Source organism: Chiloscyllium plagiosum, chromosome 1 (genome assembly GCF_004010195.1).
Source record: "Chiloscyllium plagiosum isolate BGI_BamShark_2017 chromosome 1, ASM401019v2, whole genome shotgun sequence".
In the NCBI taxonomy this organism is placed as follows: Eukaryota; Metazoa; Chordata; class Chondrichthyes; order Orectolobiformes; family Hemiscylliidae; genus Chiloscyllium; species Chiloscyllium plagiosum.
This window is the reverse complement of record NC_057710.1, coordinates 44,677,098-44,690,593: the sequence shown is the minus strand read 5'-3', so window position 1 is coordinate 44,690,593 and position 13,496 is coordinate 44,677,098. Positions and strand designations below refer to the sequence as shown.

The following is a 13,496-nucleotide window of genomic DNA, read 5'->3' as shown; positions in this document are numbered from 1 at the left end:
TCTGCAAACTTGCTGACCCATCCTTCAATCCCCTCATCCAAGTCATTAATAAAAATTACAAACAGTAGAGGCCTAAGGACAGAGCTCTGTGGAACACCACTCACCACTGACTTCCAGGCAGAATATTTTCCTTCTACTACCACTCGCTGGCTTCTGTTGGCCAGCCAATTCTGTATCCAGACAGCTAAGTTCCCCTGTATCCCATTCCTCCTGACCTTCTGAATGAGCCTACCATGGGGAACCTTATCAATCACATTTTCTGATAGTGTGGTGAACCAGAACTGCACACAGTATTCCATCTATGGCCTAACCAATGTTTTATAATGTGACTAAATACATTGATGAGGGTAGTGCTGTTGATTTGGTTTACATGGATTTTAATAAGGCCTTTAATAAGGTTCCACACAGAAAGCTGGTCCGAGCCGATAGGATGGAAACATTTGACCAGTGTGTAGCACAGGCATTAGCCCTGGGACCCTTGCTGTTTATTCTGTACAGTAATGACTTGGATGTGAATGTAGAAGATTTAATTAGTAACTTTTTATAAATGACATGAACATTGGAGCTGTTTTTGATAGTGAGGAGGACTGTCTCAGGCTACTGTCTGATATTGTTCAGCCTGTAAATTGGGCGGAGCAATGGCACATACAATTTAATCATAAGTGTGAAATGATACATTTTGGGGAGGTGTAATAGGGAAAGATATGCACAATGAATGGTAGATTCCTAGTGAGTACTGACGAACAAAGAGACCTTGGTGTACAAGTCCATAGTTCCCTGAAGGTGTCAGCGCAGGTAGGCAGAGAGGTGAAGAAGGCTTATGGGATGCTTGCCTTCATTAGCTGGGGCATAGAATGTAGGAGCGATGAAGTCTTGTTACGATTTTATAAAACATTGGTTAGGCCATAGATGGAATACTGTGTGCAGTTCTGGTTCACCACACTATCAGAAAATGTGATTGCACTGGAGAAGGTGCAGGGGAGATTCACCAGGATGCTGCCTGGGATGGAAAGTCTCCATTATTAGCAGAGACCGGATAGGCTGGGTTTGTTTCCATTGGAACAGAGGAGGCTGAGGGGGGGATCTGATTGAAGTATACAAAATTATCAGAGGCATAAAGAAGAGTAGATCGTGAGTATATTTAAACTTTGCCAAATGCGTGTAAGCCCAGAGGGCATAAGTTTAAGGTGAGGGGCAAGTGGTTTCAAGGAGATCGGAGAATCCTTTTTTTCACCCCAAGGGTGTTAGAAATATGGAACACACTGCCTGAGAGAGTGGTGGAGGCAGGTACTCCCTCAACATTCAAGAAGCATCTGGATATGCACTTAAAATGCCAGGGAATAGTAGGTTGTGGATCAAGTGCAAGTAATGGGATTAATGTGGTTTAGTGTTTGTCGGGCAGCATTGACATGGTGGACTGAGGGGCCTGTTTCTACGTTGTGTGACTCTATGACTCTAGTTGGTGCAACCTTTAGAATCCAGTTCTCACTCTTGTGAATCTGTACTGAACTACTTTGAAGATCAACATATCTTTCCTAAGGTGTGGTCACTCTTTCCTGCTAATGCGATGGGTAGTGTATGTGGTTCTGATCAAAAAGTTCTAGGTTTGAGCTCTAATCCAGAACTTGATGGCTCTGAAACATGCATTTGTAAAACATGGTAACTGCAGGAGAGTCTCCTGGTCTTTTATTTTTGATATGTAGTGAAATCCTTCAAGTTATAGCCGCTGATTATAATCGAGCTATGGAAACAGATGTAAGCATATCCTTTTCTCATTCATGCTCTGCCAGGCATAAGTAAAGGGAAGGTGTGTTCTAACGAAGGCTTGAATAGTTTGAAGCAGACATTTGACCCTTGTGATCTAGTCCACTGTGTAAAAAGACCAGCATCTCATTAGCCTTTTTGATTTTTTTTCATATGTGTTCATTGCATTTTAGTGATCAATAGGTGTGCATTCACTACTTTTGGGCTTTCATATGACTAGTTTTTCTCCATTTCAGCATTTAGGAAGTACTTTGTGCTGTCTGTTTTAGGTGACGGACCTCCCAGTTTTGCCCATTTACTCAATCTATCAATAATTCTTTGTAATTTTATGCATTTTCCTGCTCACATTACCTTCTAACTTGATGTCATGGCCAAAGTGTGACATGTAGCTTCCAATCCCATTATCTATGTTGTTAATAGATTTGGTAAACAGCTGAGGTCACAACATTAGTCACATCTTGTCAATTTAAACAATTGTCCATTATTTGTACTCTGTCATTTGCCATTCATTCAATTTCTTAACCAGGCCAAACTTTTTCCTGAAATTCCATAGAGCTTTAATTGTCTCCTGTAAGGGTCTTTATCAAATGCCTGCTGGAAACTCCTAAAAATAGTATTCATAAAGGTTCCCTGTCCTTTTCAAACACTGAGTCAGGTTTGACCGTCATGATCTATAACGTACAGACTGATGCTGGCTCTCTGAGCCGGTGAAGATTTTCAAGGCTTTTAGTCACCTTATTATTATAGACTCGAGTTATTTTCTGATTCCAGATGTTAGTCTAATTAGTCCATAATTCCCTCGTTTCCTCTCTTGCATATTTTAATTAGAAGACTAGCATTCACAATTTTCCAATCTAAAGGAATGGTTCCAGAATCAAGAGAACTTCTAATCTCATAGCTTAGGCCATCGATGTCCTCACCCACTTCATTTAACTCCCTAGAATGAGAGCCAGTGATCTTGGGAATGTATCCATCCTTGCTGCTTTTCCTACCTTTCTCATTTGTAAGTGTTCAGAAGTTATTTCATGTCGAACATCAATAACCAACAGAGAGAAGAGAAGAAGCCTAAATGATTGAAGATGAGCTGTCAAGCACAGAAACAAAAGTAGCAAGACAGTGTACTAACTCAGTGAGCTAACCATTCCTACCATTGGGCGATCTCAATCTTATTCCTAGAGTTTATGAACCCACAGGCCTTAAGTGGGTATGATTCAGCAAAAGTTAGTACTCAATTGGGTTTTACAGTCTCGATTGATATATAGAAAGGAAAAAGAAATCATACTAATATGGTTGGGTCTATTTTCATGCATGAACTAATCATTGAGGAGTTGATAAAAGCTGTGAAAAAAATGTGCAGAAAATGGGAAGATGTTCTATTTCAAAGGCCCTCACTTTTGAAGCTGAAAAGTGCCAAATCCACCTCTACTTTCTCTGGAAAAGCAGTGTCTCAAAGATTTGAATAGGTTAGGCAAGCTGTTTCACACTGCTACAATGCAATTGCTACTAGAATGTTACTTTCTGCTAATAGAATGCTTCCATCAGTCTAGAAAGATATTCTATCTACAATGCGATTGAGTGGCATTGTGTATGCAGTTCAGTGCTGGTGCAGTGCCAGGTATGTGGGCCATATGTCACATCAATTGAATTGAATTTCCAGCTGAAACCATTCTTTTTCCTTACTGCTGGGCAAATTCTTGCAATGTGCCATGTGTAGATCTACTACCCATTTCAGGATAGATTCCAATGCAAGGTGAGCAATTCTCTCCTTTATAATCTAAGGATGGGAGTTGATTTGTGTCCGTTTTAGCCCCTGTAATCAGTCAGCTTAAGAGAAATAAGGCATATCTGGGAAATGATCTTAATTAATTACTTTCCTGTGGTATGGCCCCCATTGGGACAGAATATTTTTGAGGCCACATTTATTCTGTGAAGGAAAAGCATATATGTATCCAAAATGAAGTAGCTATGTCCTGTTTACTTTCCCATCCTTCTATATAAATTTGCCTCCCCATGCTGACAGATAACCCTTAACTTTGCCATTTCTTGTGGCCTTTGTACTTGATTGGTCTCAATAACATCTCTGACCATTTCCTAGTCACACATATTTTCCTTAATCTTTTACCTTTCTGCATGCATCTAACCACCCACAAAATCAAATCAACAGTTCCAGAGTAGCATTTAGAACTGCACTTTCAAATTTCCAGCTTCTAGCCTTTGTTGGAACTTCAATTTATCATGATAATACTGGAGTTGTTAACCTGTTCTGACTTATCTGTTCCTTTACTTCCTCTGTCACTGACAAAACCTTTCCTTTCTTCTATCTTGGTCATGCAACACTGGCTTACCCATAATCAAGGTCAGAACTTTATCAAACTTTTCTGAGCCTCTTTATTTCCTGTTAAAACTGCATTAAGGCAGGACCATCCTGCACACCAAAGGGAATCCCTCTCCTAGTCTAATTTTCAATCTTGATGACATTCTGCATCTATTGGCCTTGCTGATCCTCTAAGATTTTATCCACTCTAAGATACCTTTTATTTTGTGTTTGATCAGCTCAAAAGGGGAGGCAATGGCTTCGTAGTATTATCGCTAGACCTTTTGCGTATTCATACCTGAGATGTGGGTGTCAGTGGCGAAGCCAACATTTATTGCCCATTTACTTGTTGGTAATTATTGATTCAAGCAATGTAAAGATGTTGACGAGCTCCCATTGTGATGTTGATGCAAGGTGGGGTCTCTGCATCCAGACACTGCCTGTCTCTCCAATCTCCTTGTAATCTGGGGAACCAATCTACAGACTGTAAACATCAGAATGCGAAAAGCTTCCCTATCAACCAAATAACCTCTTTTGACCATGTGGTGGCCATGTTGGTGGGAGAGCAGTAGTAAGATTTGCAGTTTATGTAGAAATGAAAAAAATGACGACGGAGAAGGTTACAACAAACTATTAGGAATTGATGAGAACAAAAATTTTCATTTTATGTCATTTAAAATTGCTTCACTTCTCAGGGGTGACATTGAAATTGAACATTTTTAAAACATCATGTAATCACATCTTAAATTTTAAAAAAAATCCTTTTGAGCTGATTTTGTTTTCTCTTTCTAGTGAAACCAGACCCTCCAGAGATAATTGAAGTCAATACAATTCCTGACTCCCCTCGCAAACTGGAAGTTAAATGGAGGAATCCATTAACATGGCCGGAGCCAGATTCAATTCCCCTGAAGTACTTCCTGAGGTATAAACCGGTTATTCTGGATGACTGGCAACATGTGAGTGCGTCTTGTCTCTTATTTCAGGTGCAACAAGTAAAATGTTTTTTTTTCCTCTTACCCTCATGTCATTTGATGATTTTATTTTAGACAAAAGAAATGTTCCAGATCTTCGGGGATCTGCATTAGAGAGGGAGCACCTGACACTGACTGTGATTTAATCTGCTAATTTCCCACTTCAGTTAGATTCTTTACAGTCCATTGCCTACTCTAGCTGCGATGAGTGGAGTTGGGCAGTCAAGTGTTGAGCATGATTCCAGACAAGCTGCACTGTTTTCACTGTTTAAGGTCTACTTTGAATTCATTGACATACATTGTTTTAAAAGGGCCTGTCAATATCAAACTGTCGACCCTCCTTCCATTGATATTGCTAACTCCCCCTGCTCACCTTCCCCTCCACCCCCAATATAGCTCAAAGCCATCCCTCACAGCCCCACCCCTCTACCCACCCAGTGCGTGCCATAGTTTTCACCCACCTCCATGTCATGAGGGAAATGAGCATAATCAGGAGTGTTGCTGCTGACCTTGTGCTTTAATGCTTCAGCTGAATTACTTAGAGTTATGCTCCTGAGCAGACTTTACATCTGTTTTGAAAAATTCTTAGTGAATTTGTGTATAAATCAAGCTAAATTTAGGGCCAATGACTTGTGTACCCATAGTTCTGCCTATCTGACCCACTGTTGTAAGAAGTGTGCGTCAGTCTGAGCAGAGTAAAACCAGGCATCAGAAATTTAATCTTCCTGCATGGGTACTGTGAATGTTGAACATCTTGAGATCTCGGCACACCTCAGTGATATAACTCACACTGTCCCCTATTGGAAAATTTGGGCAATTGTTTTTAGTGCACAAAAGTAGATGTTAGAAGTAAACAAGGAAATTATTCATATAAGAGTGTATTGATGATTAATCTTTCTGCACTAGGACAATCCTGGAGAAAGTAATGCAGAGTGAGCCGTTGGCATAACCATGTCAATCAAGTACTTTATACTTATAATAGAAACAGAGATCTCTGAAGCAACTCACCAGGTCTGGTAGCATCTGTGGAGAGAAAGCAGAGTTAACATTTCGAGCCTTATATGACTTTTTCAGAACTGAAGAAGGATTACTGAACTTGAAATGTTAACTCTGCTTTCTCTCCACAGATCAAAGTCTTCATGATATTAACTGGAAACGACAGCATTGATAAATCTAAATCATTTCCACTGGTTGGAGATTCTAGAACAAGGGGAAACAGTCTAAAAATTAGGTCCAGACTATTCAGCAGAGATTTTAGGAAGCACTTCTACACATAGAGTATAATAGACTTTTGGAAATCTCTTCCACAGACAGTAGTTGATGCTTGATAAGTTATTAATTTAAAATCAGGCCGCAGTTGGAATAGTGCATGCAATTCTGGTCTCCTTCCTATCGGAAAGATGTTATGAAACTCGAAAGGGTTCAGAAAAGATTTACAAGGATGTTGCCAGGATTGGGGGATTTGAGCCATAGGAAGAGGCTGAACAGGCTGGGGCTATTTTCCCTGGAGTGTCGGAGGCTGAGGGGTGACCTTATAGAGGTTTACAAAATTATGAGGGGTGTGGATAGGATAAATAGACAAAGTCTTTTCCCTGGGGTGGGGAAGTCCAAAATTAGAGGGCATAGGTTTAGGGTCAGAGGGGAAAGATAGAAAAGAGACCTAAGGGGCAACTTTTTCACGCAGAGGGTGGTACGTGTATGGAATGAGCTAGCAGAGGAAGTGGTTGAGGCTAGTACAATTGCAACATTAAAAAGGCATTTAGATGGGTGTATGAATAGGAAAGGTTTGGAGGGATATAGGCCAAGTGCTGGCAAGTGGGACTAGATTGGGTTGGGATATGTGGTCGGCATGGACGGGTTGAACCGAAGGGTCTGTTTCCATGCTGTACATCACTACGACACTATGACTCTAATCCAAGATAGATAAACTTTTGTAAAGCAAAAGTACTAAGGGATATAGGCCAAAGGTCGGTATATGGAGTTATGCTGCAGATCAGCCATGATCTAATTGAATGATGGCACAGGTTCAAGGGGCTGAATGTCCTACTCCTGTTTCTGTGTTCCTTGGCCCTGAAGGCTGTAGACAGTGGAAGCCTTATTTAAAAATGCCCACCCGGTTTTCATTACTTTTTTTGTTTTAAAAGGTTTTCTGTCAGAATCATAATTAGATACTTCAGCTCTGATGAAGAGTCATCTAGACTCGATACGTTAGTTTGCTGTCTCTCTCTCTCCCCCCATGGATGCTGCCACACCCGCTGTGATCTCCAGCACTTTTTGTTTTCAGTATACTTAAATACAGCTCTGTAAGGTTTTATTGAATCCCTACAGAAATTTATCTTACAGTTCCGTTAAACCTGTTCAACAGCTACAATGTTGAATGATTTAGAACTGATTAAGCATGACTAGCAACTTGGAATCTTGGAACCTCATCTTTCACTTACATTCAGTTGCAACATATTCTGGTGACTAGGCTTCCAGCTATCTTGGTCCAACTGTGTTGTTTGGAGAGGAAATAGTTGGAGTGAGGGCATGAGATAATAGGGCTCCCAAAAATGTGAGAGGAAAACAATTTTAAAAGGACACGAAGGGCAACTATTTCACACAGAGAAAGGTTTGTATGTGGAATGAACTTCCAGAGGAAGTGGTAGATGCAGGTACAGTTACAACATTTTAAGAACTTTTGTATATGTACGTGCATAAGAAAGGTTTGAAGGGATACGGGCTAAGCACAGGCAAGTGGGATGAGATTGGTTTGGGATTGTGGTTGGTGTGGACTGGTAGTACTGAACGGTCTGTTTCTGTGCTATATGACTCTATAACGCAAACTTGCCACACATAACATCTGTGAAAATATCTGGTAGCATGATGATTCTAGCTTTGAAGCTGAGATGGTGTCTTTCACTATTTTGTAATAAAAGAGGTAAAGTAGATAGTAAGGATCTAAGGGAAATGATGAAAGGACTAATAGTTATCAAGAACTGGTATTGGAATCATGAACAGTAGTTCCAGTAAGTGTTTACTTTTGGCCAATTGGATATGCTATAAATGGTTAAAATTTGAATATTAAGGAAAAGCTAAATGTCGGTACTGGTTGTAATGCTGAAGTGTGTTCTTAATCAATAGCCTTGGTGCGCCACTAGTTGTTCCAGTCTAGCTAACATATTCCTGACAAAGTAGAAGATTGCCATATTTACATCATGTTTACAAAAAAAGGTAGGACAATTCTAATCTGATCAACTACCTTCACATCAGTCTACACTCCGTTATCAATAAAGCTGTAGGAAAACGTTCATTGTAAAATATTTATCATTTACCTGCACATTGATATTCAGTTTAGGTTCTGTCAGTTCCAAAGGAGTAGATGGCATTATCAATGGTGACACTTGCAGTTTGCGTTGTAAGTGGACCAAATGGCTCTAGGTATCACTACAGTCTTGTTCCATATGCAGATAAGAGAGTAGAATTAGGGCTGTATATTGCCTAACTTCAAATCAGAAGGTCCAGGTTCAAGTTTCAGCTGCCCCATAGGTGTTTCATACAATGTCCAAACATGCTTTGTTTTAAAAAGCTGAAAGAGTAGGATTATAGAGGTGAGGTTAGATTGACTGACATTGACATCAATGCAACATATTATCAATCCTTAACCTAAGAAAACCTAATGAAATAGAGAAACAAAACATTTTGGAAATACTCAGCAGGATCTGTGAAGAGAGAAATTAAGTTATTGTTTCAGGTCATGACCTGGCATTATTATCCATTAATTCAAGAATTCATGAAAAGAATCTTTTCACTGGCTGTAATCATAGCTAATGCAAAGGACAGTGGTTGTAGTTGTTGCAGGACGATCATATCAGTCCCAGAACATCACTGCAAATGACCCTCAGGGAAGTGTCTGAGACTCAGTTGCTTTATCCCTCAACATATCTTTGGAAATAGGATATTCACTGATGATTACTTAGCATTCACATAATGAAGCTGATAGTACCTGCACCTGAGACCTGGTCAACGTCCAGTCTTGCATTGATGTGTTGCACAAATATTGTTTTCTACTTAAGTGTCAGGCAATGACCATCTCCAAAAAGATAAAGACAAACCAGCTCCTCTTAACATTCAGCAGCAACATTACGAACATTATGGAAATTTAAGTTGACATGAAACTTAATTCAAGCCACATAAATTTTATCATTCCGAGACCAGGTCAAAGGCTAGGTAGAAATGTAGGAGTAGGCCCTTCAGCCCCTCAAACTTCCAGTGTAATGCTGGATAATGGCTGACCATCTACTTCAATACCATAATCTCATGCTATACTGGTAAAGCACCATAAAATGTAGGAGTAGAGTTAGGCCCATTGAGCCAGCTCCACCATTCGATCATGGCTGATATAGTTCTCAACTCCATTCTCCTGCCTTCTCCCCATAACCCTTGATCTCCTTACTAATCAAGAACCTATCTATCTCTGTCTTAAATCCATTCAATGATGTAGCCTGTAAAGCCTTCTGTGGCAATGAGTTCCACAGATTAACCATCCTTTGGCTGAAGAAATTCCTTCTCATCTCAGTTCTAAAGAGTTGTCCCTTCAGTCTGAGGCTGTGCCCTCAGGTCCTAGTCTCTCCTACTCGTGGAATCATTTTCTCCATGTCCACTCTATCCACTCCTCTCGGAGGTTTCAATCAGACCCCATTCCCCTCATCATTCTAAACTCCATCAAGCACAAACCACAGTCATCAACTGCTTCTTATATAATGGCCACTATTCCAGAAAAGTCCTATTGCAACAAGATTATTGATTAGCTCTTTCTGGTTGCATAGTACTAAAGCTAAAATGCCCTGTGCCTTAGTTGACTCCTCAACAGATTTCTCCAGAAAACTATCTTGAATATATTCCAGGAATTCATCCTCCTTAGCATTCATACTCATTTATTTTACCCAGTTTATTCAGCAGTAAGCAAGTTGGACTCCCCAGAACTTTTCTCATATTTACAAAGCATAGTTACATTAGGTTTGAGAGAATATTTCATTTCTCTCAATGAGTGCAGCTGCTTAAGATTGTGCATACCATTCGGGGCAGAGTAGTACATTTGGTTGATACCCCATCCACCTTCTTAAAAATCATTTTTTGCCGTTATTGAAACATGGTCGTAATCTGCACCAGCTTGAAGAAAACATTGCTTAAGAACAGAAAGCATCATATTATGTTAAATACTGATTTTTCAGAGTAAAATATGATGTGCAGTGGTTCCCCTGGATTCAGTGCTAAGATTCTTTTGATATCCATAAATGACTTGTATACGGAATATAAATAAAAGATGTTATAAACTTGGAGATGTCATTGACAGTGAGGGTGATACCAATTGACTGAAACAGTATGGGAAGGGAAGTATCATATTGAAAATAATACAGTTAAATTTGGCACAAGGGATAGGAAGTAGCAATAGAGACTTAATGGCACAGTTCTAATGAGCATGAAGGAACAATGGGACCTTGAAGTTCATTTGCATAAAACTTCGAAAGCAGGATGTATTGGAAAATAATTTGCAAAGTATATGGTTTATCTTCATAAATAGAGGTTTTTAATAAAAGTGAGACTAGGCTGAACCTTTATTCAGCCCTGATAAAACCAAAAATTGTGCATTGCATCCAGTTCTGATAACCATGCTTTAGGACTGATTGAAGGCATTTGAGATGACACAGAAGAGTTCTAGTGGAATAACTCCACTGCTGCATAATTTTAGCCCCAACATTAAATGAAGAAGTTGGACTAATCATCCTTGGACAGTTACTGCTTTATCTCTGTCAAACATGTTGATGTGTCATCATAGACTCAACATAATTTTACATTCAAGGGACTTGTTGATCAAATAGGGAGTTGAAGACTCTAAGCTCCATTCCTTCGTTGTCTCTGTGGTAGAAGTTGTGACTTTGGAACAAAGTAAATTGAGAGGTGATTTCATAGCGCTGGACACATTTAGACAAAGGTAGACAAAGGAAAACTGTTTCCTATTAGTTACTGGTGCAAGTACTGGGTGGCAAAGATCCAAGGTTTTGGTTAAGAGCTGCAAAGTGATGGAAGGAAGAACTTTTTTACGCAGTGGCTGATAATGCCCTGGGATTCATCCTTGCAAGCTTGGCAGAAATGATACGATTGATTATTTCTGCAGGACACTGGATGGGCACTTGTGGCACCTGGATACAGGAAAATTGGACTGACTCAATTTATTACAGAGTCACCTTGGGCTGATGGGCTGAATAGACTCTGTATGTGCCATTATGTCTTTATGGCCGTATCTGCAAGATGCACTGCAATAATTTGTTGAGGTTTTAAGCCATCGTTTACATTGTTGCCCTCAGTCATGTAGAAGGACAAGAGCAGCAAGCAGATGGAAATACCACAAGTTTCAAGTTCACTTTCATGTTCCATGACATCCAAACTTGAAATACATCACACTGATCATCACTGCGTAAAAAAATCTGAAATTTCCTACATAACAACACTATTGGAGCATCTTCACCACATGGACTACAGGAGTTCAAGCAGACAACTTAGCAACACCACCTCAAGAGCAATTAGGTATGAGCAATAAATGCTCCCCTTGCCAATGATACTGACTTTCCTAGACTGAATTGATTTTTTTTAAAACACTCCTGTAATGGCTTCATCTAACAGATAAATTTGGGAAATATAGGTAAATAGTTCTGTGTTATCCACTCTGGTATTAAACAATACAGTACAGTTAATCTATGGTCTGAGATGAGTTCATACATCTTCATCTGAACAGTAGTGGAGAGATATAATTTGCCTCAGCCCACTTGAGCCAGAAAGGAGAAGAATCAGCAAGTGTTGGCTTCTGGAAGTATATTCTGAAGTAGAGGATTATTTTCACCTTTGACATCATGTATATCTAAAGAGTTGTTCCAATATTCCTGTCTAATGTCCCACCATAGAATGGTCACTTGGAAGGCTACTCATCCTCTGGAATCACATCCAAGCAACAGTAAGTTCTTTCAGGGGATGAGTGGAGATATTTTGACAAAAGAAAAATGCAAAAGTCTAATATTAATTGTTTTAGAGCCAGAAGCAAATTACAAGAATGTGCAGCCTAAACTGGGCATAAAAGCTTATGTGGCAAGCCCACATGGGATCAGGCATCGTTTAAATCAAAACACAAATAATTAAATATGATGAAAAATTGATTTTACTTAACTAAGCCCTTAAAAAGGGCAAAATAATCCTCAAAGTTAGGTGCAATTTATTAACCATTAAGTATGTTTAAATGTTTGGCATGTATAACAAATTGATCATGCACACAGGATGAATGAACTATATCTAGTCATCAGTTCTGTAACGAATTAACTGAAACACAAAACGCAATGGCAAGAGACACCACAACAGGCATGACTTTGATTTAATGTTTTTCATTAAAAGAATACTACCAAAATGTCATTTGTTATCAAATTGATGCGTTTTCATATCCCTTGCTTTATCCAGTTTCTTCTTTTAAAACCAGTACATCATAGAAGATAAATGAATGATTACCATGGAAACAGTTTCAGACTGAAGCCTAGGACAATGTGCACATGAACAAAGAAGTAAAATAAAGGTTAAAGAACACAAACAAAAAGGGAAATGTGACAGTTGAGCATTAAAGCCACATATTTTAGTCCGGGACTGGGTGACATAAGATACCTTGCCCAAGTTGCAATGGGATTTAGGCCTTTCAGGACCATCTGGATGTCAGTCTGCAGTGATAACGATCATACATCTCTTGGTAGGAATAATGGCTACCTGCCAAAACTGTATTATTAATGCACACTTGGCAAAATGACATTAGCATGGTTTTTATCCCCTGTGTAGTGCTGGTTGATGTAGAAATCGTCTCCTAGAAAATGGGGGGTTGGGGAGGGGAAGGAAAGACTTTCATGAGATAGCTGTCACAGGAGACAGCTGAATAACTGATTTTTGCAATGCTAATGGTTCCGCAATGCACTGGATATTGATTACCCATTAATCTGACTGCTGATGGTTGGGCAAAGTGACTTTTGGCAGCAGCACAAAGCCTTTAAGAAACAGACCCAGGAAGAGAGATAGAAAAACATACATCAGAGGCATGTGACTATGTAAGTCTGTGGCTACGGCCAGATTAAAGAAATGTGCAGTTCTTTGATATAACCTCCGCATTGGCCTTTTCCATTTTTAAAATGACCCTTAGATGATCGGAGCCATTGTAGTCCAGATGATATAGTTTAACTCCCAGGCTTTTGAGAATTGCAATTCTGAATTGAATTGCTAAATATTTACAAATGTTATTTACTCAGGAAACAAAACCTTATTCTGTTAAAAAGCACACTTTATAAAATCACTACAGACCTTAAAATTCTCATTGGACTGCAGTTTAAATTGCTAAATAAAATAGATACAATTTTTACTCTTTTTTTGAGAAAGGCAGGTTA

General features: G+C 39.3%; 1 protein-coding gene across 5 annotated transcripts in view; it reads left to right on the top strand.

Moving 5' to 3' along the window:
* LOC122543507 (ciliary neurotrophic factor receptor subunit alpha-like) overlaps positions 1-13,496 on the top strand; it is a 381,254-nt gene that overhangs the window by 304,155 nt on the left and 63,603 nt on the right. For all 5 annotated transcript variants that reach the window (XM_043682503.1, XM_043682295.1, XM_043682483.1 and 2 more), the window contains one exon: positions 4,871-5,034. In XM_043682503.1, the coding sequence (XP_043538438.1) occupies positions 4,871-5,034 (164 nt within the window). The remainder of the gene's footprint in view (positions 1-4,870; positions 5,035-13,496) is intronic.